The following is a 24408-nucleotide window of genomic DNA, read 5'->3' as shown; positions in this document are numbered from 1 at the left end:
CGCGCACTAAACAACACGACAGTTTCCTGGCGCGTTAAAACTCGCTAAATCACGTGCCGCCTCTTCCCTGAAACTGATAAATCATGAATGGTTCTTAATGAATGGGCTGAAATAAAGCAAAGGCAGCGATGGCGCCGCCATGAATGGGCGCGCAGCGGGTAAATGAACGCAGGCAGGACGCTGCTGTTGCACCTCTCGGCCGCCGGGCGGCAGCATCGCTCCCCCAAAATAAAAGCGCTCCTCTCCGGGTTTGTTTGGTCACATGCTGGGAAGGTTCGAAGTTGCAGCTTCATGTCACACGTGAGTGTCGACAAAGTGGATGGGCACGCCGTGCGCGGGAGTGACACGGAGGCAGATCCCGGAGAGGAAGCGGCGAGAGTGAAGCTTCGGCGGCCGCGTCCGAGTCCACGCCGGAGGAGGAGCAGAGGCAGGAGGAGCACGCGTGGCGGCGCGGAGGATGGAGACGGGAGCCACGGGAGGCTGTAGGACCCCACCACCGCCGGCGGCTCCACGGAACGGGCTCTAGGGCGCGCGGGGAGTCGCGGCGCGCGTGAACTGGGCTCAGCTGAGAAAGTTCAGCGACTGTGTACAATGGTTATAAATGGGTCCCTCCTGAACAGCTCCTCGCCAGACGCCAGAGACGCCGCCGTGGACCGCCCGCCGTGGGTGAGCACAACTTTGGGCTGCTTCCTCATCTTCACCATCGTCGTGGACATCCTGGGCAACCTGCTGGTCATCTTCTCCGTGTACCGGAACAAGAAGCTCAGGAACGCAGGTGAGCGCACGGCGAGAGTCGGGAGGAGTGTGCGCGAGCGGGCGCGCGCGCGGCGAAGCGCGACCGGGCTCGACCGCGTTGAAAAACAAAACAGAGCGGAACATTTTTTTTTTTTTAAAAGCGACGACGACTCCGCGGAACTTGCTGAGCGCACACGCAGAGTGACCCGGGTTCAGTCGGTGGTTGTTGTTGATTCGCTGTCGATCCAGTGGCGTTAACGACACCAGAACGACGACGGAACCCGTCCCACGTGTGCGTGTTTACCCACGCACCGCTTCACGCCGGGGGCGCGTCCGCGTGCTTGTGCTGCTCGGTTAAAGTAGTAACACGCTCCTAATTGAACAGTGAGAGGAGCGAAGGCTGCCGAGGAGAAACCCGAGGTCTGCGCGCGCTGACTGGCAGCTGGACACATCTGTGCTGTCACCGTTCGGAATCTGCGCGGGGCCGAGTCGCTAAATACACTCCTGACGTTAGCATTTTCACCCACGGAAGAAATGTTCGGGGTCGGAATAGACTCCCGTCGCGTGGACGGGGAGCGGGGAGAAACTTGCGAGGCATGGGTGTAAATGGATCTGATTGCCTCGCGCTGAGATTCCTGCGGCTCCCGGCGCTTTCACGACAGTCAGCGATTCACAAAACGCGCACACGTCGTGGATGTTTCATTTGAATAGGTGATTAGAGCGTCGCTTTGAGCTCAGCTGGACGCGGGTTGTGCGGTGGGGGGAAGTCGCGGCGTCACGCGAGGTACGAGATACAAAGTGCGTCTTTGAAGATGTTCCATTAATTACGTGTAATTACACGTAAGGAGGCCCTAATTCAGCCCCAGCAGGGGTGCGCAGGTAGCTTCTATCAGCTCCATATGCTGAAGATTACTATTTATTCATTCAGCTCAGTGGTCAAATCAGTTTTCTCCTTATCTTGGGGGGAAAAATCCAAAAAGGAAGCGAAGAAAGAAAAAGGCGGCTTAATTGTGTTCACACTGTCTGTGAATACTTATGAGGCTTTCGAGGGCTGGTGACGCGTTCCTTTGAAGCACATTTGCTACTTTCCGTTCACGTTCTGAAGACGTGCATGTCTAACTCGCGGATCTCGCAATCTTCCCCTTTCGAATCGTGTGCAAATTGGCAGACGGATTGATCGGGACGGGAACTTTTCCATTCACACTTCCACCAGCGCTGGAATGTTTTGACGGCGCCGCCGCTTTGTTTTAACTGTGGGAACGCGATGCCGCCGATGACTGTTTGAAACCCGGCCACGGGTTTGACTTGGCCTCCGCCCCGGCATGAACCTCCAGGAATGCATTTCAACCTCCGCGGACGCCCATCTAGAAGGAATTCAATTTCCTGTTGTTAAATAGATCGAATCTCCCTGACGGGAAAACAAGTGGGTTTGAATTTTCTTGGCACGCGCCGCCGCGGCGGCGGACGCGACGAGGGGGCGAATTAAATAATGAGTAATGAAATCCGGCGCGCGGTCCCGCTGCTCTCTGCGCGCTCGCTTCCACCAGCGTGAGCACACGTTGAGCGGCTCGAGCCTCGTGTCTGGACGCGGAGTCGGAGCCCGACGCATCACCGTTAATGGACCCGCTGTGCGTTTAAAACCCGAGGCTCGGGAGCAGGAGGCCGGTCAGCTTTCACGTCCAGGTGCAGCTCAAAACAATGCTATCAACCTTCTCCCCGCTCACGTTATCATCCAGAGTCCAGACGAGGGTGAGGAGGTTTCTGCGAGTGTTTATTCACACAACAATCGGTGGAAACGGTGCGAGGCTCCGTTCCCATTCACAGACCGGGGCTTTGAGCTGCTGGTGGTGACACGCCGACCGGCGCAGACGCGGGTCACATCTGCATCAGGCCGATTAAAGAGGACCTCTCAGGTTCCTAAACATCCGCTGTCGGTGCCGGGTTCGGGTCGGAGCGGGAACGGGCTCGGCGCCGAAAGACGCCACGGACGCAAGCAAACGAATCCCTCTGTGTGGATGTCATGCAGTGGACGCCGCTTTCGCTACATCCTGTTTTATTTCCATCCGCTCGGACTGTGAGAAGCTGTAATCCTCTGGACCGGCGCTCAGTGGGCGGCGCATCCTCATCCAGATTAAAGCGTTTTTCAGGCCGGACCCTCGTCGTTGCTGTTCAGCAGCCCGGTTCCTGAGGAGCTGTCAGATACGGACCCCCGCGCCGCACCGGTATCAGGTGTCCTTTCACCTCCTGCTGAGCACCTTTGGCTCGCGGCCCTAAACGACGGGAGGGGGTTTCTCTACCTGAGGCGTCGTTACAGTGAAAACCGCCCCCTCGGGATGCGTCCGCTAACGTTTCTCACGCGGCTCATTGTCTGACAGTCAAACACTCACAAGTTCCAGCACACGTGAAAGGTCCCGTCGCTGAAGGGGTCACAGGTCGCAGAGCGTGACCGAGCGCCGCCGCTGACGCGCGAGGCTCTGTTTCTAATGTATGTTTAGCCATTATCAGCTTCTACACCCACTAAAACAAACACGGTCCCACGGATCCGCATACTCGCCACCACCGCCGCAATTACTGAACCCGATGCCCCGTTGCCTATTTACCCAGCGAAAACAGAGATGGGATCGTTACAATATGAAAATGAAAAGCTAACACCGCGCGGCAGCGAGGACCCGATCCGGCACCTGGGCCCCGTCAGCGTTCCCACGATTCCACCTACTCCTCAACGGATGCAGAGGTGGAGCCGCTGAAGGAAAAGGAGCTCAGTGGGTGAAACACGGACTAATTGGGGACCTGCAACAGCCAGTGGGTCATGACTTTGCAATTAATTTATAGTTTGCCCGTGCTGAATAGATGAACGTTGAGTGGGAGGAGGATGAGGCTCATGGGGCACAAATGCCCCAGCCATAGATTAGTTAATGCCCCTGCTGTCAGACGGACGGGGACGAAAGGAGCCCTGCAGCCGAACCCGAGGCTGCAGCACCTGATAACCGGCCGTGCCTTTGGAGCCCTCTGCCAGCGCAGCCGCAGGCCGCCTCACGTCTTCACACTTCCCCATTAATTGCGCCAAGTTGGCCGATCCGCTTTGTATGGATTTCCTTTCAGGGAGATGTTTGGCTCTCATAAGTATTCAAACTCCAACGTCAGATCAGACGCAGATCTAATTAGGCAGCGGATTTATGCGCGGCTCCGCCGGGAGCACGTGCATGTTGTTATCGTTGTTGGTGTTAGCAGCAGCGGGAGCGAGAGAGAGAGAGAGGTTCATAGCAGGGCATGGGGGCAAAGAACGAGGAACCAAATGATCGGGTTCATTTGTTGATTCTCCTTCAGGCCATTGATTTTCAGTGTGTTATATAAAACTAGTCAGGTGAAAATCAGGACCGGAGCCATCGGTGGACGCAGCCGAGATGCCAATTCATGGCTTTCTCATATCTCCAAGCTCCTCTGCGTACACACACACACACACACACACACACACATGCGCGCTGCATGATGGGAATGAAGGCTGTGTGTTTCCACATTTCCTCTGAGAAAAGGTTTTTCCTTCGCCAAGTTTTGCAGCTCATCTCCCACCTTCCTTTGACTCCTCCTCCTCCTCCCACACACACACACACACACACACACACACACATACACGCTTCTGTTTCTTTTGCCTTAAACTTGACCTTCCCGGCCTCATATTCCGTGGCACCCTCTCTGCTCGCGTCGCTCTGATCCAACACCGCTCTGCTGTCGGACGCCGTACCTGTCGAGCAGCTCTGCCGATAGAGCTCCGCATCAGGCCAGTCAGGCAACGAGACAGTCATCACAGGAGCCCCGTGGATTCCAGATTACACAATGGCTAAGTGGGCAAAAGGAATCAAGCCTGTTGTTCTGCTGAGTGTTAAACAGTAGCTGGGCGGACGGGGTCGACTTCACCGGGACCCGGCGTCCGACCTCCTCCACACGTTTCTTTTTGTCCTTGTTTTGTCTCACACTCAACAAGAGCATGTTTTTATCTTCAAACGGAAAACCTAATGAGTCTGTAAATACTTCTACATACGAGCCAGCGTATTTGCAACCATTTAAGGCCCCATCCCCCTTCTCCTGTTACCCTCCCATCCTGTTTCCGCGCTTTCCCGTTCTATTTTTATTCATTTACAAAATCATACACTGAAGCGTCTTTCTGCTTCACGGGAGCTCGCGACGACACACATGGGGAGCTCAGGGCAGTGAGATCAAGTAAAACCTAATGCTCATTCATGGGGAACTATGCGTAACGCGCTCATACTGTAGAATGCTTACTGCGGAGCAGCGACTGTTTGCAGCAGCAGCAGCAGCAGCTCCGAGGCTGGAGACGCCGGGCTGGTGATGAGGAGGCACGAAGGTGCCCTTGAACGCAGCACTCGGTCCGTCGGTGGAAGCACGCTCGCTCCGTCAGCGCTTCTGCAAAACAAGAAACCCGTAGAGGCATGATCAACCCGTTGGATCCGCGGCTTCTTCTCCCTCGGTGTCTTTTTATCCATAACGGGTGAGGAAGCAGGGCACCGTTGGCCCAGTAGACAAACAGGCAATCAGCCTAATCAGAGCCTCGACCGGCCGATCGGGTTAAATGGCCTGTAATGATGATTGTTCCCTCAGCCCGATGCGGCCGCGAAGGCTGTGAGCGCAGGCCCATTCAGCCTCCAGAGCGGCGCCGCTGGCCCACATACACCCTAGATGAATGTGCCGTTATTAAAATAACACTTTTAATAACTGCAAAGCAAAGAAGTGAGGGTATTGCCGTCTAAGAATAGCCGCGAGGTTGGAGCAGCGCATGTGGTCTGTGTGAAATTAGCACGGTTCAAAACAGGCCAGGACCATAATAGAACAGCATTTTGTTTGATGGCACCGGCTAAAATTGGACCGGAGCTGTGAGAATTCGAGGAATGTGTGCAGGCTCCGCCGGAAAGTGGAGAGGGAAGACGAAGAGTCGGAACGTTTTCTTAACGTTCTTGTTGTTGTCGTCCCGATTTTCCACGAAAACCTTCTGTGAACGAGCATCAGGTGGAAAAGCTGCACTTGGAAACAGGGACCTCTATTTAACCTCTACGTGAACCAGCGTTTCACCGGCACCGACTCTTCTGTTCCGTATTGTTATATCAATAAATTCCTTATTCCTTGATCTTTGGTCAAATCAGAAGACAAGCACAGGAAACAAACCAAGTTGAGCAGGACTCCAGAGTAGAGGCCAGATGTGTGTCGTGTGTTCATCTTCCCTCCTCATTGTTGCTTAATGATATGTTGTTATCCATCAGCCTGTCCTGTCATTAACTGCTGCTTTAGAAAACACCCATTCATCCAGTGAAAGCTGCCTAATAACAAATGAATATTCCCATTATTAGGTCCATTATTATGTAGCCAGGGTGCAATTTAGTTTGTCTTTGTGCCTGTTGTGTGTAATTTCCCTTCATGAGTGGCTCTCCTGTAAAGACTGGGCTGTTGTGTGTGTCGGTGATTCCGCGGCCGCCGCTCTTCCAGCAGCTCCCACTCCGGCAGCGCAGGCCAGACGCGTCTCGAGAGGCGGATTATGACACATTCCTAGCGGTCTGTCGCGATTGTCAAATAATTAGTGGAGTCCTAGCGCGGCTCTAATGAGCGGGAGCTCAGCGCGCACAGCGTGGCTTCCTTTAATGGCCCATAAACACGCTCCCCGCGATCGCCGCGTCCGGCGGCGCCCTCGGACACGTTCACGCGTCGCCCCGGTTCCTTCCAGCGCTCCTCTGGGTGTCGTCCAGAAGCAGCAGGGGGTCGCGCGGGAGGAAGGTAGAAGTCCATAAGTCGAGTCTCTCCGATGGGCGGGAAAGAGCTCGCAGGGCATGTTCTGTAGCATTATGAGGAGATAATCCGATAGACTTTATGAGAAATGTGATGGGCGGCGAAATGGCGGACGGGAGCTGAAACGCGCGACATCGTTGCTGCTTTGGGACGTTTATTAAACACTCCTTCCCGAGTCAAACTAATATCGCACAAAGGCTAATTTTGCTGAGATTGGACAATTGATCTTGCTGCTGGGGCTGTTTACCGACTAAAGCCGAATCCGGGACAAGCTTAGGGGAAGTTCCCTCACGGAAAGTGACAACGTCGAGACGTTTAACGTTTCTCTAATTAAAGCTTTAAAAAGTCTGGAGAATGAAGACGCTGGAGACACAACGCACTGTGGTCACGCAGTTCAGTGTCTCGAAGCTTTTGAACTGCGTGAACAAGGACGATATTTCTACACTGGTAAAACATAAACAGCTACAGCTGTGTGTGTATTTATGAAACACACCCGATAAACATGCAGTCATGGTGGCAAAGTAAGTCATGTGTTTGTGAACTGACTGAACCAGCGTTGGAGCCTCACACGCTGTAGCAGCGCCTGGATCCACGTCAGACCTTTTCAGGAGAAGCTGGATCAATATTATCTCTATGATCCAAATTTCTGGATCTGACTAACTTTCTCCCCTTTCGTGCTCCTACAGCTCACACAGCTCAAACACCTGTTGGCACTTTTGCTCTGACTGTCTTCATTAGCTTTGTGTTTCTTCTGTTTCTTCTGTTAAAATAATCTGCTAATAGCTGTATTTAAATCTACCGAGCAGCTTCCTAAATGCCGTCAGTCTGGACGAGGATCATCTTAAGACTGGAAAAGTCACCTGCTGTGACAGAGAGCTGGCGTTTTCCACGCCTGTGGGGTCAAGGTTCTGTTAAAAACGGCCCCTACATCTCGATTTGATGGAACCAAATCAGCGCAGAGTCCGACTGTGAATGAAAACGTTGCATAGCTGGTGATGAACCCACGGGGTTGGAGGGTGACGGTGTCGCCAGAGGACGCGACCCGCTTTCCTGCTGTGGGTGAAACACAATGAGTCCGTCCACACGTCGCTCAGTAATTGAATTAAGCTTCAGACGGGGCTGCAGCAGGTGATGTCAGCTGAGTGTTGGATGAGGATTTGATCATTAATTCATCGTCTGTGTTTTTTAATCCCACACGAGCTAAATCATCTTGAGTCCAGATTACTGATCTGTGTGTGTGTGTGTGTGTGTGTGTGTGTGTGTGTGTGTGTGTGTGTGTGTGTGTGTGTGTGTGTGTGTGTGTGTGTGTGTGTGTGTGTGTGGGGAAGGATTAGGAGCCAAGGAATGAACAGAGCTGAGGCCTTGTGTCGACACGTCAGTCATTTGTGAAACTGCATTAATTCTATGAGGATAAAGCGTCAGCGGTGGATTTGGATCATCCTCAACGGCTTCAAGTTCCTGTGAACAACAGAATGCGTTGCGTTCAATGACTTCCAACGTATTTCTACTTTTTTCTCAAATCGTGTTGTTCTCATCATTTCTCAACATTGTCGTGCAGTCGCAAAGGAATGACACAGTAAAACCCACGAAATGACCTGAAGCCTGAGGTTCCTGATCCCAGTAAACACGAGTGAGTGTTTGTAAGTGGATATTTTAGTTTAAATCTTCTTTTTTATTTAAAGTCCGGACAACAAAGTTAAAAGCAGCAACCGGTGCTGTTGTAGTCGCTGTCTGTTGTGATCCATGGTTGACTCCAGTGTTCAGACTGTGGAGGTGTCACCTTTGGCTCTTCTCCGGCTCATCTTTCAGTTCAGACTAAACGACTGCTCCAGATAATAGAAATGTTTATTACTTGCATTCTTCACAGTCTTTACCGTAGCTTCGACTTCCCGTGCGAGTAGCAACAAACAAACACAAGTCGGACGCGTCCGGTCTGATGGTGTCGTGTCGGTTAAACATGGTTGTGTTTGGGTCCTTTCCTGTTGCCGTTGCCTTTTTGCGAACGCAGCCTGGAAGACACAGCGTGGGGATGACAGGCACGGGCGGGTGATTGATGTGTGTCTCCCAGCTGCTCGGAGTGTTTGCACATGATGCTTATTTCCACGTCTATTATTGTCGCTCAATGAAGCCTTTTTGCCCGGCGCAGATACAGTTTCTATGTACACACGCCTGTGTGTTCTGATCCCGTCGTCATAATTGCGACGGGAGCGGCTGAAAGCGACGTGATGTGACACATGAATGTGGAAAATAGGAGCGATGGGGGGAAAAAGATAGCGGGTGTTAAATGCAGGGATTAGTGGGAATATGACACCCCGGCTGCTCCGGGTTTGACTTTGAAGCAGAGCCGTAACACGCGGTAAATAGGAAATTAGTGGCTGCGTCCAAAGCTTATGCTCCGAGTGACACTCGTTTAAAAAAAATGCTAAAAAACGCTTTAACACAGCAAGAAAACACGGCCGGTCTGGGCGGGTTGGTTCTGTATGTCTGGAAAGTGACGCTCACAGAGTACACAAAGAATCCAAACTATGGTATGAGGAGATTACATTGAGCTCCTCCAGGTCAATTGGGGTCAGATAGGATGTTGGGAATAACTGCTGCACAAACTAATCATATATAATGAAGCTCAACAGATGCTAAGCTCCGGTCTGACCTCAATTTTCCATGGGAAAGGCAACAAGATATCAAAATATACAAAGGACTTTAGGACGGTAACATGTCAGCACAGCGCTGTGATGCTCCCCTGTCTCCTGCTGATTATTCTGGGACGTGTGTGTAATTATATGCTTTAAATGGACACTTAATTGGACTTAACTTTAACGAAGCCGTCCGTGCGACATGTAGTGCAGCTGCTGAGGCCGTCGTCAAAGGAGCGGCGCAGAATGAGAGGATCTAGATGCGAGTGGCTTCAAGACGCAAACGGACGCGGTGGCGCCCGAGCTGTGAAAACAGATGGCGAACGCTGCCGCCGTGCTTTCTAATGCGCGCCGCAGATATGTCACCCAAAACAAGGTCCTGGAGTCGACCAGCAGCTGTCGTGAGAAAGTGGAGCGTACGCACGCACGCACAAACACACACACACACACACACACACACACACACACACACACACACACACACACACACACACACACACACACACACACACACACACACACACAGACATCGGCTGTGCTGTGTGATAAGCTCCAGCTTCCACCATGTATGAAACTGCCTCCACAAACATCATAAGCTGAATTATAGTTAACTGGAAATAGGTGCAGCTCCAGCAGTCGGTCTAAATATTTACTATTACAGAGTTTACATTTAAATTACGTTTCAGCAAAATCATGTAGGAAATGACGTGCCGTGAGGTGATGGCGATCTTAATTCCACCCGGGCCCAACGTGTTATTTCCCATGATTCCATCCGTCCAGGAAGTAACCACTCTCCTGGGTCCCACTGATGCGGAGCCGTCGTCCTGCTATTGATTACGATCGGAGGATGTTCGTGGTTTCTGCCTCAGAGTCAATCGAGTTCAACAGACGCCTGATGTGTCTGCGGCTCAAGTGACGCGTGACACGAAGCACCAGGTCCGACGCCGTGGACTCTTCCGTTTCATTCATGTATGGACTCTGGACGTTCCTGTGATGCTGGCAGGTGGAGCTCGAGTCAGTGGATGTGCTGCTGGTTGGTCATGTGACATGATATCGCTGAGGTGTTGATATCCAACCCCTCTGATGGCGCTGGCTAATATTAGTTAACCATTATTACTACCATTATTACTTTCAGGAATTACCGGGAGACGCGCTGGCTCTTCAAAGGTTCATCTGATTTAAGTGTTTTCTTTCTCTTTGCGGTTTCTTTACAGTGCAGCTCATTGAGAATGGGCCTCTTGTTTGATGCAGTTATTTGTGGCAGATACTGACAGTTTTATTTTTATATTTGAGCCCTAGAGATGCACAAACAAATGTACTGTTTAAACTACGATGAATTCAGCTCTTCAGTTACCGAACGTGTTTAATGTAGCGTAACTAATGTGTCCTCATCAGATTTTCAACAAAAGCATTGAGTATTAAGTTGTAATATCGTTTTTATTGTTCAATAACGTAGTTTGCTAATTTCACACTGCTCATTACAACTGCTTATTATATTATTTCCTGTCATGACATAAAGCCATCGACTGGAGCTGCTGGCAAACACAAATCCAAGGCCGCGTGTGTGAACAGGGAAGAGGAGCGTGATGCCTCACGTCCTCTGACAACAAGTCTGTAGGTTTCAGATAGTTTCAGTTTCCAGCTGTGAACGGACTTTGTTCGGGTCTGTGTTCGTCACAGCCTGGTTCTCACCGGCACTGAAAAATGAAATTCCCCAGCAGCGGCAGCGTCTTTAGACGAGGCGGTTGCCGCCGGTGCTTTTCCTGCTGGGATGCGACGCGGCTGAATGTTGACAAATGAGTTACAGCTGAAGTGACAGTTTGACTCACTGCTCCTCTGCTCATCAGGTCGTCGCCTACCGGAGCACCACACTTAACTCATGCTCATAAATAATGCTCTCGCTGTGAGGAGGGGGCACGGGGTTGCCGTAGCAACGGCGTGACCCACCGGGTTCCTCCGTTCCTGCGCTGGTGGACCGAGCTGTGCTTTTTAGTGGCGTGGCTTCATGTGATGCTCCACAGCCTTGAGGCTTTCTGCCGTTCACTAACCTGGAGCTTCCTCCATGTGATCGTCTGCAGACACTAACTCTGTTCTTCTGCACAACAGGCCTCTGTCTCGGCTGCTGTTATTTTGTAACTGACATAACTTTTTCTTGTGGTTATCATCAATTTTTAGTTCGTCTTTGGGAAATGAAGCAATATGTGGCAAATGAAGCCGGAGACGTGCTCGCGTCCTGTTTCCGCTCCCGGTCGAGTTGAATATTCAGCCTGTTGAGGCATTCATTAGGAAAACAATAACCGGGCGAATAAGCAGCGCTGCAAATAGGAGGCGTTTTATGAAGTGTAGATTAAATTGTCAGGGGCTGTTTGAGGAAGCAGGTGGAGAGGAATGCAGAGAGGGGGAGAGAAGCAGTGGTCACTGTAACGAACCCGTGTCCTGGTTGAACTTTAAGTCTGTCTCCCTCTATCTGGGTCAAGCCATCAACCCCCTGCCACACTGCTCTGAGACGGGAGCTGTGTAAAGCCGGAGGGCGGAATAAACCCTTTTTCTTGACTGCAGGTGATTCTAGCAGACAGTTAAACTGAATTTTCATATTTCAAACACCACCACACACATCCGGCATCGAAACCCCTCGACGCCGCGAATGCCCGTGCGACAGCGGCGCTTTCCAGCCGCTCCAGAACCGGCTCTCTGTGGGGATCTGTTCTGGTCAGTGCGTCTGCGGATCTGCTGTCAATAGCCACGTGAGCACGTGGCCTCGCGGTGGAGGAATGTGTCATTCTACACCGCAGTGACCTGAGAGCGCAGTGGCTGCAGAAAGCTCCTGGGGTTCAAACCGGCGTTTTCTGAAGTGGGCTGTGGTGCAAAACTGACCCAGGGAAGTCATTACGTTATTTCCTTAATTCTGAGAGTTGTCAGGTGTGAGAAGTTTACGGTTCCCTCTGTGAGGCCTGAGTTTGGCTTCAACACCTTTCGTTGCAGCAGTTTGTACGGTCTCGGGGTCAGTCAGCAGAATGACCTGCACCTGCCACGTTCCTGACAGGCCGACGGGCTTCATCTCCAGGCGTTCTAGCTGAGGTCATGCTGCGTGGAAGTAAAAAGCAGTGTTTCCTAACAGATGCTGCTCCACCACAGAGAGAGGCTTTCGCTCGAGAGCAGCTGGCATACAGTAAACCTCAGCCCAGCACCAGCAGCTACGAGGGCCACATGGGTCACCCCCCGCCCCATTTTCATCACAGTCAGGTAATGACTAAAGGGAAAGCAGCCCGGCTCTGCTAAACACGTTAATGTCCATATTCTGTTTTGCCACTCGTTCATGACACGTGAAGACTGTGTAATCAGATTGACAACATGACATTGGACAACTTGTCTGGGGGGTTTTATCTGGAAGACGTGACTGGTCCTGTCAGGCTGTGTCAGGCCACCAGCTGTGGGGGCCTGGGTGACATCCAGTGTGACACCACCCGTGGTGTTTTGTCATCTCTGCTCCACAACCAGACAACGTAAGCGCGGCGGACAGGTATTTTCACAACACATGATCTTCAAAATTGCAGGAAGCTGCAGGAAGGAAGGACTAGCAATTTGAGAGAGTAGCGCGCGCGGAGTTAGTTAGCGGAGGTGTGGCTAGCGCGGGCGGTAAACCCTGCTGGAGGCGAGGACTTGTTAAAACCTCACTCAAGTCATCGCGTCCCGCTGCTGAAAAGCCGCAGGACGTCGTCACAGGGCCGACTACAACAGGAGCTCATTAATCTTTCCTTAAATAAAACAATACTTAGTTGAGACGTGAGACGTGTTGCTCTTAGCCACATTCCGCTCTAGTGGAGGCAGAAAATGCGCCAGTGTTTCCCAAAATTGTGCGGCACAAAGGGCGCTGTGTGCTAACGGGACAGTATCTCGCCAGGAATCTGCTGCCTGACGGCGAAGCGTCTTCTGCCTGATGACAGAATTACAGAGGAGCAAAGACGGATAAACATCCCTGTATAGAACAGGTCGCGAGCCGCTGTGGTATAAAAAGCAGAACCCACGGAAAAGAAGCATTTTGTCGGTCAGTTGCTAAACCTGTTAGCGCCATTTGTGTGTGTTTTTTATTAGCTTGAGCTATTAACAGGTCGTCTGATCGATCTTGAGGGCGAATGGGTAAAATGTATTTTCCACTTTGTTGTTCCTGGCTGGTGCTTCCATAGCAGAGAGGGCACTTGGGGTCACTTTGTAAATCCCTCCTCTTTGCTGCCAGTCCAGGGTTGGAATAAACCACTTTTGTATAAATCCGCGTATAAAGCGCTTTGCTTTTTCACTAGTCGCCCTGGAAACAAATTATCTGTACAGTAAAAGAGAATAGTATTGACAGATTTTGCTGCCCGTGTGTTGTCTGCAGCGCAGGCTTCGCGCTCTTTGTGTTTTTACATGCTCTTCCTCTCCTATCGAAAAGCTGCTGCGAGAGAAATGAGGAGATTATATCTGCTGAGCCTCATCATCCGCATCTGTCCGCGGCTTCATTCATTCTTTTCAGGACCTCGCTAGATCCCCCTGAAGCCAAACGCATTCGCGAGCGCATTCATTCATCAAGGATCCGTCTTTATTCACGGAATAATTAAGGACAATTCACATAAAGTTGCATCGACCATGGACGGTCCCATTCACGCAGCGCTGCACGTGTGCAGTAGGGCCGCGCGGCCTGGCGAGGCACTCTCCAAATTAAAGTCCACCAACACAACTGATCTCTTCGCCTTGCCTCTCGACGGGAGCACAGATTTGATCAGCTTTAGGCTCGACTTTCATATTTCCAAACAGCACTTGTGAAATTGCGGCTGTGTCTGCGGAAAGCCCAGCCGCGCGCTCAGAGCTCTGTGCCTTTTATGAATCCTTTCCCGTCTGCGTCCCGTATCGCACCGCACGTGAAAAGCAACAAAGTACGTTTGAAGGTCAGACTCATACGCAGCCTTCCACACTCCTGGTGAAGTATGACATATTTGAATATACATGTGGTGTCATAACCATATTTGACATATTTTTGATTTATTGAAATATATTCACGAGGTGGAGTTTCACTCATTAACATATGGGCTGAACCTAAACACCCCTGACATGGCCAGTAATTAGACCTGACTTTTGACCGCCTGTAATGACATCCCTAGTTCATTAGCGCAGTCAGGACAGAAGGGCACAGGGTGTCAGGGCTGCTCCTCCAGCTGTAGATGTACACGGCGCAGTAAGTGATTATTATCAGCCTGTCACAGGCGAAGGAAATAAGAAAGCGCCGCCTGATCCCACAGCAGACTATGAAGGTACATGTTTTATTCCTTAAAGTAGGCCGTTACCGCATCAAACAGCTGGACGATGAGCAGAGGTGACGCACAATCCGAGGACCAGTGGCACAACTACTTCTGCTGAGATGGCTTATTCTGAGTGACAGCAGCCAGACCAGAGCGGCGGGGGGGGGGGCGTCCTCAGCGTCACTGCTGGAGCAGAGCCTTGGCCTTAAAACAACCACTCACCGCCTGTTTGACGGCATTCCTTCCGTAAGCCGGGAAGGTGGAGGAACAGGGAACCCGTGATGTCGAATGGGAGGCTGTTCCATGAGGAGAACTCGAGGAACTCAAGTCACAAGAACTCCTGTTTATGAATTGTCTCATTGGAGATCAGTTTGACTGGGGCTAATGCCCAATTACAGGCAATAATTGTATCAGTCAAACTGTGTAGCGCTGCCAATGTTTATGTTGGCGGCCGTGGGGCAGGTCAACATTGTGAGGCACAAGTGCAACATAACAGAGTGATGAGTAAGTTGAGATAATACACAGAAACTTGAGCCCTGTTTAATAGGATAATACAGCGGATAGGCAGCTGCCTATTAAAATGTTTTCATCTAATTTAAAAGCTGAGGCAAAATGTGCGAATGGAGAAGGGCCGAGGGGCAGAGCTTCAATGATTAGATGAATTCAGTCAATGAACCAGTAGAGGCAAGAGATTTAAGAATAAAATAGTCTGCCTCGCTGCACTTACACTAAGCTCTATATCAAATTACAGCTCTACCATATCAGTGCAGTGGCTTCAGGACAAGAAAGTGACTGTCCCTGGATAACCCAGTAAAAGCCAGGTCTTAAATCCCTTTGGAAAATCGGTGGAAAGGCTTCAGTCTATCTGCTCACAGACGTGGCGCTTTCAGCTCCACAAAGTGCTCGGGAAAGTGGGACAAAATCCCAATTTAGATGTTTCAGAATGATACTAACTCAAAAGGTGCCATTACGGCCAAATTTTTAAGAATTCACAGTAACGAGTTGTGGTTGAAAGTGAATTTGCTGTGGATGTGATGCCAGGGCTTCGTTTTTAACGTGGCTTTAAAACGCCTCTGTTTGCTGTGTCGGAATTCGTTTTGAGCTGCAGGGAGAAGAAATCCTCAGATGTGCTTCATTTCTACCCAAAAGTGTCTTTTGGAGAATTGGGGGGGGGGTGAAAAAATATATAGACAGAGCATTGGGACACGTCTCTGCTTGAGCCCGATGAAACCCGCTGCATCAATCACAGGACGAGTCAGAGCGAGTCAGAGCGAGTCCGACGGCCATGAGCCGCGTGACCTCACCAAGGTCAAGGCTGTTAGAAGCCAGCGACTTCGCTCCAACGTTGTGTGACTGTAAACACTGAACGGAGGGAGCCCCCCGCCGAAGCACGAGAGCCGTCCCATGTGTGGGGATAAAGTCCAGCACACGCTCACTCGCCTCTGTCCACTCAGAGGCGACTGTCACCATTGACCCGCCACGCGACTGTCCTGTAGCTGCGAGGACCTTCATGTCATCTACCCGCCAGCTGACTGACCCGACCCGACCCAAACTCAACCACGACCCCGAGTTTAAAGCTGCTGCTGATATGATGCGTCAGTGCAGCACTTTTATATTCTGCCCCCTACTGGACTCAGTGTCGACGCCTCACTAAAACAAAACAACTCACAGTGTTCGTTGGCAACAGGCATCATGTTAGTCTGACTAAACTATGTCAATGTCAGAATCGCTAAGCTCTCCAGCAACGCGTGGGATCTTGTGACAACAGGTGCAGCTAATATCCTACGGGGGTAGATGAATGACACGCACGGAGGGACAGGGCCTGACTGTTGCACACGTGTCGCCGGTCGATCAGCCGGTGGCTTTGAGGCGCGACCGACCGGTCGTCCGCATGTCTCGATGCCGACGAGCCGAATGTCTGCGCAGACACGAAAATTCCCGATCGTAGCGATGTATACGACACGTCTGAGCCGGCGCATCTCATCGCCGGTGACGGGGCGATGTCACGAAGGCAAACCGAATCGGAGTAATGCGGCCACCCCTCCCCTATCGCCAGTCATCAGCATCAAAAGGTGACAAGTGCATCCGAACTGAAGTTCACACGTGCCAAATCTCGAGGGGGGAACGCACACAGACACCAACAATGCTATGCTACACGGGTAATACTCCATTTACAGCTGCTTCTCCACATCCAGCCTCGAGGCCCTTATGTAACAAAGTAGCAACCAAAACAAGCACGCGTCTCCAAAGGATTGTCCCGGCATATTTGCATGTTTTAGCATATTTGCAATTCATGTACTCTGCAACCTAACTGGCAACCGAAACATAGCGGAGTGCAGCTATTTTGGATTTATCAGAAGGATTGTCCTTCCTGCCAGGCAGCACAATGCAAATGACCAACCTCGAATCAAGATTTAAGTCTTCACATAGGACACGAGCAGACGTTTTATTATTCTCACATAATGCCGCCACAGCCCATTTCATTTCTTCAATTGGAGAAATTCTGGCTCGAGTGATTGGCGCGATGTGAATAAAGCTGTGAGCCTTCATCCAAGCTTGATGCCGTCTCCCCAGAAACCACCCGAGCGACTTTAGAGCTTTAAAGACGTCGCCTTTTTTAGCTACATCCTCTGCAAGTTTATATTTCTTTAATACATTCTTCTACCATCGTCGTCTTCGAACAGAAGGAATGTGGGAACATCAAATATGCTAAAATGAGCGCAATCCTTTTCCAGGGATACGTTTCTCGTGTTACATTTGGCACAGTTCAGCTGCCGGTGACTCACGTGTCTCCGCTGTGGGTGTTTGTTTGTGTGTCTCCCTGTCCGCAGGGAACATCTTCGTGGTGAGCTTGGCGGTGGCGGACCTGGTGGTGGCCATCTACCCGTACCCCCTGGTCCTCACCTCCATCTTCCACAATGGCTGGAACCTGGGCACCGTCCACTGCCAGATCAGCGGCTTCGTCATGGGCGTCAGCGTCATCGGCTCCATCTTCAACATCACGGGCATCGCCATCAACCGCTACTGTTACATCTGCCACAGCCTCAAGTACGACAAGCTGTACAGCGACAAGAACTCCGTGTGCTATGTGCTGCTCATCTGGGCGCTGACTGTTGTGGCCATTGTGCCCAACCTGTTCGTGGGCTCGCTGCAGTACGACCCGCGCATCTACTCCTGCACCTTCGAGCAGTCGGCCAGCTCGGCCTACACCATCGCGGTGGTCTTCTTCCACTTCATTCTGCCCATCATGATTGTCACCTACTGCTACCTGCGCATCTGGATACTGGTCATACAGGTGAGGAGGCGGGTCAAGCCGGACAATCGGCCCAAGCTGACGCCGCACGACGTGCGGAACTTTGTCACCATGTTCGTGGTGTTCGTGCTCTTCGCCGTCTGCTGGGCGCCGCTCAACTTCATCGGCCTGGCGGTGGCGATCAAGCCCGACGTGGTGGTCCCCCTCATCCCCGAGTGGCTCTTCGTGGCCAGCTACTTCATGGCCTACTTCAACAGCTGCCTTAACGCCATCGTGTACGGCGTGCTGAACCAGAACTTCCGGCGCGAGTACAAGCGCATCGTGGTGTCGGTGTGCACGGCGCGCATCTTCTTCCAGGACAGCTCCAACGATGCCGGCGAGCGGCTCAAGAGCAAGCCGTCGCCGCTCATGACCAACAACAACCAGGTCAAGGTGGACTCCGTCTGAGACAGAGCCCGGAGGGAGTGGACATGAACGGATACGCCGTGACTCAGAGTTTAAAAAAAAGTGTGAGGAATAAAAATACCAAATATAAATATAAAGCAGCCTCTATCCTCTGAGCTGTCCACGGACTGCCACACGGTGCTACAGTACGCAACCCCTGAGGCCTCACAGCCGCACGGGGGTGGATGCCATGTTTGTCTTTTCTCAAGCACTTTGGGTTGACTCTGCGGTACCTGTAGTACAGTAAATATATGACGTCTGTTTTGTTTTCATGTTTACAGTGATGAGAAAAATGTATCATGCATTATACAAGTATTTATTTTGTATGAAACGTCTTGTAGATATATGGGCAGATATATATCAGGTTCCAGTCAAAGGAAGACGAGATTTCACGAGGCCAAAAGAAAGAAAAGAAAAAACACATTTTTACAAAACGTGGTGGAAACTATAACCAGAGGTTTATAAGTGAGCATAAAACAATTTTAATATCTTCATTTGTGACACTGTAACACTAACTGAGTGCTGCTGTCTTATTATACTGTACCCTGCAATACTGCTCCTTTCATTAGGTGGTTTATATTATACTTCTCTCTCTCTCTCTCTCTCTCTCTCTCTCTCTCTACCTCTCTCTGTCAGCCACCTTGTGAGCTCATTATAATGTATGCATGGTTATCAGGTATTGTTCATATGCAAAATAAAATCTGATACTGACGAAGGATTCAGTTTAGTTTCATCAGAACTTCCTTACAGCTTTGTTCATGTTTAGAGTTTGAAGCTGTCACGACCGCTGTTCTGGTTCATTCATGTGTCTGGGTCACGTACAGTGCAGTACGAGAAGTTGGGGCCTAAGTTTGTAGTAAGTAAGTAAGTCCAACACAAGCAGCCAGAAGATTCTAAATGACTGTAACAGCAAAGCCAGATTATTATTAGTCACTTCAGCTGGAGATGAAGCCACAAGTGAGAATTTAAAGGGTCAATATTTAATAATATTTTCCTGTTTTACCTGGAATTACACCTGAACCGTTGTGCTGTACTTCTGTATAATCTTGTCTTTTTCCAATTATTTAACCGTATTTCTAGTGTTTTAGGTCCATTGCATGCAGCTGTAACTAAAACAGCCGCCTGTAGGGTCACATCAGCATCAGATAGCTTTTATTAAAGAAGGATGTCGCAGGACTGTTGAGTATGACTGCTCCGGTGAAAGCGATAAGCCGGTGGTGTTATTTGAATTGTGTGGCGTGTCAGCGGGCACCAGAGGACGACGTGCAGCTGTCCAGTCGCCGCATAGCGTGCGTGGACCGCAGACAAAGGCATAACAGAGGAGAATGGCCCAGCTATGCATCTGAAATCCACTTGGCTTACATAATGGCCACTGACCATCATCATCAAAGCAGGAGCTGAAAGAGCCAGCTCCCAGTGGACTCCCTGCCCCCTTCTCTACCCATTTAATCCCAAGAGCTGTGTGTGGTAGGAAAGGACTGAATGGGGTGGGGATGAGCAAATGTAAAAATCCCAGGGATTTACACTGAGTTCTACAGTAATCTGGGGCCAAAGATTTTTATAGCACAGCATGTGGAGAATGAAATGGAAAAGGCAGGTGTTACATGACCAATGGCTCTGATTTAACCCGTTTCTTCCATTACTGGTTCAGTACCATGAAAAGAAAATAGAATGTGTCTTTCACCGTGACAAGGCCATAGATCAAAGCTCCAGCGGGGGAAAAAATACACCAGAGCCATTAAAGCCAAAGCCAATCTGTGCAGAGTTCATGCCTTTAAACAAGCCGCTCACGAGAGTCTCCAGGAAGTAGAGTTTTGCTGCAGTGGTGCTGAATAAAGATGGATCCCAACCAGTCGATGAGATTATTGAAGGGTCAGCGGTGGATCCTGGTTGATTCTGAAATCTGTCTCCCATTTGCAGAACGATCATAATGCCGAGTCACAGTTTTAGCATCAGAAGTTGATCTATCGACCATGTTTTTCCAGTTGCAGATTCCAGGTCGCCTTCTGTCGCCACGGTCATAAACTCACGTTTACAATCTCCATTTTCATATTTTGGATTTTCCTGTGTTTGCTTTTGCATCGATTGGTTTTATCATTTCTAAACGGAGCCCTGTGTGTTTTCACAGGACAAGTGCAGGAGCGGTCCTGTTACTGGACAAGTGCACCCATAAAGGTTTCTCCTCTTATCATTTACTGTACTACACTGGAAAAAACTGACAATCAGCTTTTACACCACTCAGGTAGAAACTGTTACACGCAGGGAACAGCATTTACAAATGCTCTCTGGTTGTGTTTGTGTTTGCAATGTCAATGACAGGACACAATTACCTTGATGCTTTAATTCCATCTATTGAAAAATATCTTTTTGTGATTGTGTTCACTACAAACATCTGCAGCATCGTCATTGCAGCTCACGTGCACAGGGGCATAGATTTCACTAGTTTAACTCCAACATGCCGCCGCTCTGGGACTGTGACACTGTAATGGATCTTCCGTAAAGAGCGCGGCCGTCATCTAACCTGGAAGGTGCCACTTTGTCTCCGCTGTTTGTTTTGGCTGCCCCCGAGTCTGGCTGCAACATGCCGTATAATGCAGCTGTGTCGTCCCATTTGTCTCTGGCAGGGTCATAATCCACAGGTGAATTACCGCCGCCGCCCGCTCGCCTAAAAGCTTCCCAGCAGCGGCGCAGGGGACGGTGAGCTCCACGGGCTGGGACGGACAAAGGGAGGGAGGGGGTCATATCAGATTCCTGCAGGCGGGCAATGATACAGGAGGAGATGAGAAAGGTACAGTATGGGCTGAGACTGGGCTCCTACAGAACCAGGAACCTGCAACTTACAGTAACAGCTCTAAAACGGGTCGAACCTGCTGAAGGAACCATATGAGTGCTTTGTTCTGAAGCGGTGTCTCATGGGTAATGGCTGATTATACACTGGGCGATGCACAAGCGTGAACCATTGAACTTTCCAGCTTGGCTCATTTTATAGAGCTGTACTGTAAATGTGCATCCCACTGACCTGCAGAGCTTCGTGATGAGGAGAGTCTGAGCATCTTGATCCGGTGTCCCACACCCACACCAACACAAACAGTGTGGTCATGTGTGACCTCTCCCCCACCTTTACCATCGCAACCTTCACCCCAAACTGTAACGTAAACCTCATGCTAACCTCAGGCCTCGAGGCTTAAAGGGGTTGAAGAACAAAGAGGGCTTTGAAGTGGTGGGAATGAGGCACGACGTCCACATCATGCAAAAGTGTCGTCATCGCACATAATGAACTCATGATGGGGGAGAATGGGACACGGCCTGAATGTCTCATTCTCCCCCATCCTGTCTCTGAAGGAGTCGCGTGCTCTGACTCACAGGGTTCGTAGGGTTCTTTAGTGTCGTGGAAACGGGTTTCGCTTCACGCTGTTGCAGCTTTCTCATTACAACACCTACAGAACAGGGAGAAGTCCTTAAAGGGAGTGAATGAACTTTTTAGACACTTTTGTTTGCCCTTTAGTGAGGAGTCCTGACCCGAAGATGCCTCAACAAACCACTTGGAAAGAGCCTCTAGACCAGTGAGGAATCAATTATAGCAGAGCCGAACACCACTCAGGGGCGTCTCATGCTCCATTTGAGGCCCACTGAAAGTCGTCAATTTAAAACGTACGACAGAGAGGCCTGTGCAGCTGTGAGTTGGAAGCATGAGCTGGTTTCAGCGGACACTGACTATGTCGTTATTCACTTACATTGACGCTGACGGTCACGTACTGTAACTCGAACTCTATTTACTGCTCCTCCCTCCACATGGTATCGTCCATCCAGCTCATGTCATCAACTTGACCAAAGAGCAAAAAGCCTGTTTTCCACAGCTTGAGAAATTATTCTGTGAAAAAAATGGCACTTTTCAAATTCAGATAAAAATGTCCACTCTAGGTCATTTAGAAATGTAAAATAATTCAGCGGTCATTGCTTCAAATTTAATGCTGTGTGCAAATATCACATCCTCCGTTGCTTAGCAGTTTAAAGCAACCACTTATAGACGCTTATAAAGCGCATCGACACTGATAGTTGACCTAATCTGCTCTCTGCAGTGCGTACCACAGTCATTTATTTAGCATAAGCCCAGAGCGAATGTAGATTAAACTCTCTTTTTGGACTTTTCCCATTCACTCGTTACATTGGTGCAGCCTTATTTGCGCACAGGCCTGACTGACGTAAGGAGCTTTGTCTGACACTCATTGTTGGTAGGAAATTATAAGGACTCAATCATGAAATTGAAGGAGTGCTGCACACCGAAGGCTGAGCTCAGACATCTGCTCATGCAGCATGTGTCAATTTAGACGCAATGAAAGGAAACCTGTCAATGACGTGAGCGCGTGAGCCTCTTCTCTGTGCTGTGAATTTGGGATTAGGTAAAACGCACCCTAACGTTTTCCCTTTAGAATCCGTAGCCTCCACAGTTCATTTAAAGCTATTTCAATAAAACATCAGGGTCAGGATTTGACTCTATTCATTCCATTCTATTTAACTACTGAACTCTGAATCCCCAAACATTTGGAATTTTGAGCAGTGAGTAAAATGAAAGAAACTGATGTGTGTTCAGAAGCAGAGACAGGAGGAGAAGAAGACGCTGCGTCCAAGCCCTGTCTGTTCATCCATCCGTCCGTCCGTCTCGGGTACTTTTCAGCTCGAGGTGGTATTTTGATGCCATTCATTTATCAGGAATCGAGGTCCGTGTCAGTGGGGGTGGATCTTGTGTCTTGGTTATCTCGAACGACACGCAGCGGTTATCTGCACAGATTACGGTGTCAAGATGACATTTTTGACAAAACAGCGCAGAATGTGTGGCGTTTGAGGACCAGAGGCAGGAATGTTCACCTGCAGATGACGGGTCTTAGCTTTGAATGAGTCACAGGGTGAAATATGGTCTGGGCCTTTGCCAGGTAGGGACAGACTGGAGCGGTGTTAGCACACAGGTAGGGAAATTAAGTCAGCATCACCTTTTAGTGTTTGAACCACATGAGCTCTGGAGGATTCCTTCAGGACACGGCGATGAATCACGCTGGAGGGACTGGAGCCGTTCGCTGGCTTTTATCACTTTGTGAATTTCAACATCCCGTGCAGCGCGAGTGCCTGTAATAGAGCTCCACGCAGCCACCTTTAGCGTGGACACTTGCCGGGCCGACATGTCCTAATAGAATGGGATGAGACGCACGCGCCCTAATTAAGGTGATAGCGATTTGACTTTGTGAGATAATGAGAGTTTATTTAAAAATCACTCTGTGGGTGAGGTGATTATCGACCATCAAACACTGACACAGGTGCCCAGTACCCACACGGGCTCATAGTCCAAAGGCTTTTAACTAAAAAGGCCTTTTTCATTCTGATTTGTAGCAGGAAAAGCTCTGCCAATAGGTCTAATGAGCCACGGAAGAGTGACAGGACAATAAAACCAAGCGATTACAGTCCTGCATTGCTTTGAGCAGACCTGCAGTTTGCCTGGTGGCTGCTGGTGCTTCCATAGTATCTTTACATTGACTACACTGGACATAACATGTTGACTTAAAGGTCAAGGTTATAGTTTCTGGGCACGATTGCAGTTGCAGCAGGATGAGACTCAGTATAAAGGATCCTGGAGCAGGATGCAGACTGAGGATGGTGTGACAATGCACAGTTGTAGAGTCCACTGATGGTGGACTTCCCCACCCATCAGCACCGGATAAAACCGCAGAACGGGCCCGGAATCTGGAGACATCTTTCTAATTATTGCTGTAATGTTAGCAATCAAGACGCTTCCCCACTAATTATTTTTGCAGGATTACCAGCAATCATGTGCTTCCCCCTTTATATTACATTTTCCTTAAACAGTATTCACATTTCCCATCACTTCCAAATCCACTTTAAAAAGCTGTATTTTCTTTTTGCCCGACTTTGCCAGAGGTGACTTTGAAACTTTGGCAGTAACGATGTAGTCGGGGCATGATATGGGTAGAATGTTTGCTCAACAAGGTCAACTTGAATATTTCAAAGTGTGAAACTCGACTCTCTCAGAATGTCAGCGCTCGCGCGTGCTGCTTTGCTGCTGAGCTATAGAGGACGCTGTAGGGCTTGTGCACTGCCCTTAAGTTTTGTGAACTTGTAGTAGAGAAAAAATATTTTTCCATTATAATCATTTGTAATTTATCAGACACAACATTTTTTAAAGGAGGCTCATAAATGTTGCTTTTAGTATCTGTTATGGAAGACGTTAACAACCTTGTGAGCAAAGCAAATAGGGACATATTATATA

The 24408-nt window shown here is 49.9% G+C and overlaps 1 protein-coding gene across 3 annotated transcripts; it reads left to right on the top strand.

Moving 5' to 3' along the window:
• Window positions 1-247: 247 nt before the first annotated feature.
• On the top strand, window positions 248-19151 carry mtnr1aa (melatonin receptor 1A a). 3 transcript variants are annotated; one of them, XM_029158964.3, is made up of 3 exons: window positions 686-775; window positions 12280-16593; window positions 17266-19151. In XM_029158964.3, the coding sequence occupies exons 2-3, from the start codon at window positions 16464-16466 to the stop codon at window positions 18132-18134; spliced, it is 999 nt and encodes a 332-aa protein (XP_029014797.1). In that variant the 5' UTR covers window positions 686-775; window positions 12280-16463; the 3' UTR covers window positions 18135-19151. The 3 variants fall into 3 exon arrangements, with proteins under 3 accessions (XP_040927663.1, XP_029014797.1, XP_029014806.1); XM_029158973.3 differs by having other exon boundaries at window positions 688-775; window positions 12280-16506; XM_041071729.2 differs by lacking the exon at window positions 12280-16593 and having other exon boundaries at window positions 248-775.
• Window positions 19152-24408: the final 5257 nt, after the last annotated feature.

This window comes from Betta splendens, chromosome 1 (genome assembly GCF_900634795.4).
Source record: "Betta splendens chromosome 1, fBetSpl5.4, whole genome shotgun sequence".
NCBI classification, from domain to species: domain Eukaryota; kingdom Metazoa; phylum Chordata; class Actinopteri; order Anabantiformes; family Osphronemidae; genus Betta; species Betta splendens.
This window is presented reverse-complemented; position numbering and strand designations above follow the sequence as displayed.

What these genes read in the sequence shown, in the direction of transcription:
- mtnr1aa (XM_041071729.2), top strand. Translation starts at nt 592, where the DNA reads ATGGTTATAAATGGGTCCCTCCTGAACAGCTCCTCGCCAGACGCCAGA. An exon ending in CAAGAAGCTCAGGAACGCAG is followed by an intron (nt 776 to 17,265) that starts GTGAGCGCACGG and finishes CCCTGTCCGCAG; the next exon opens with GGAACATCTTCGTGGTGAGC.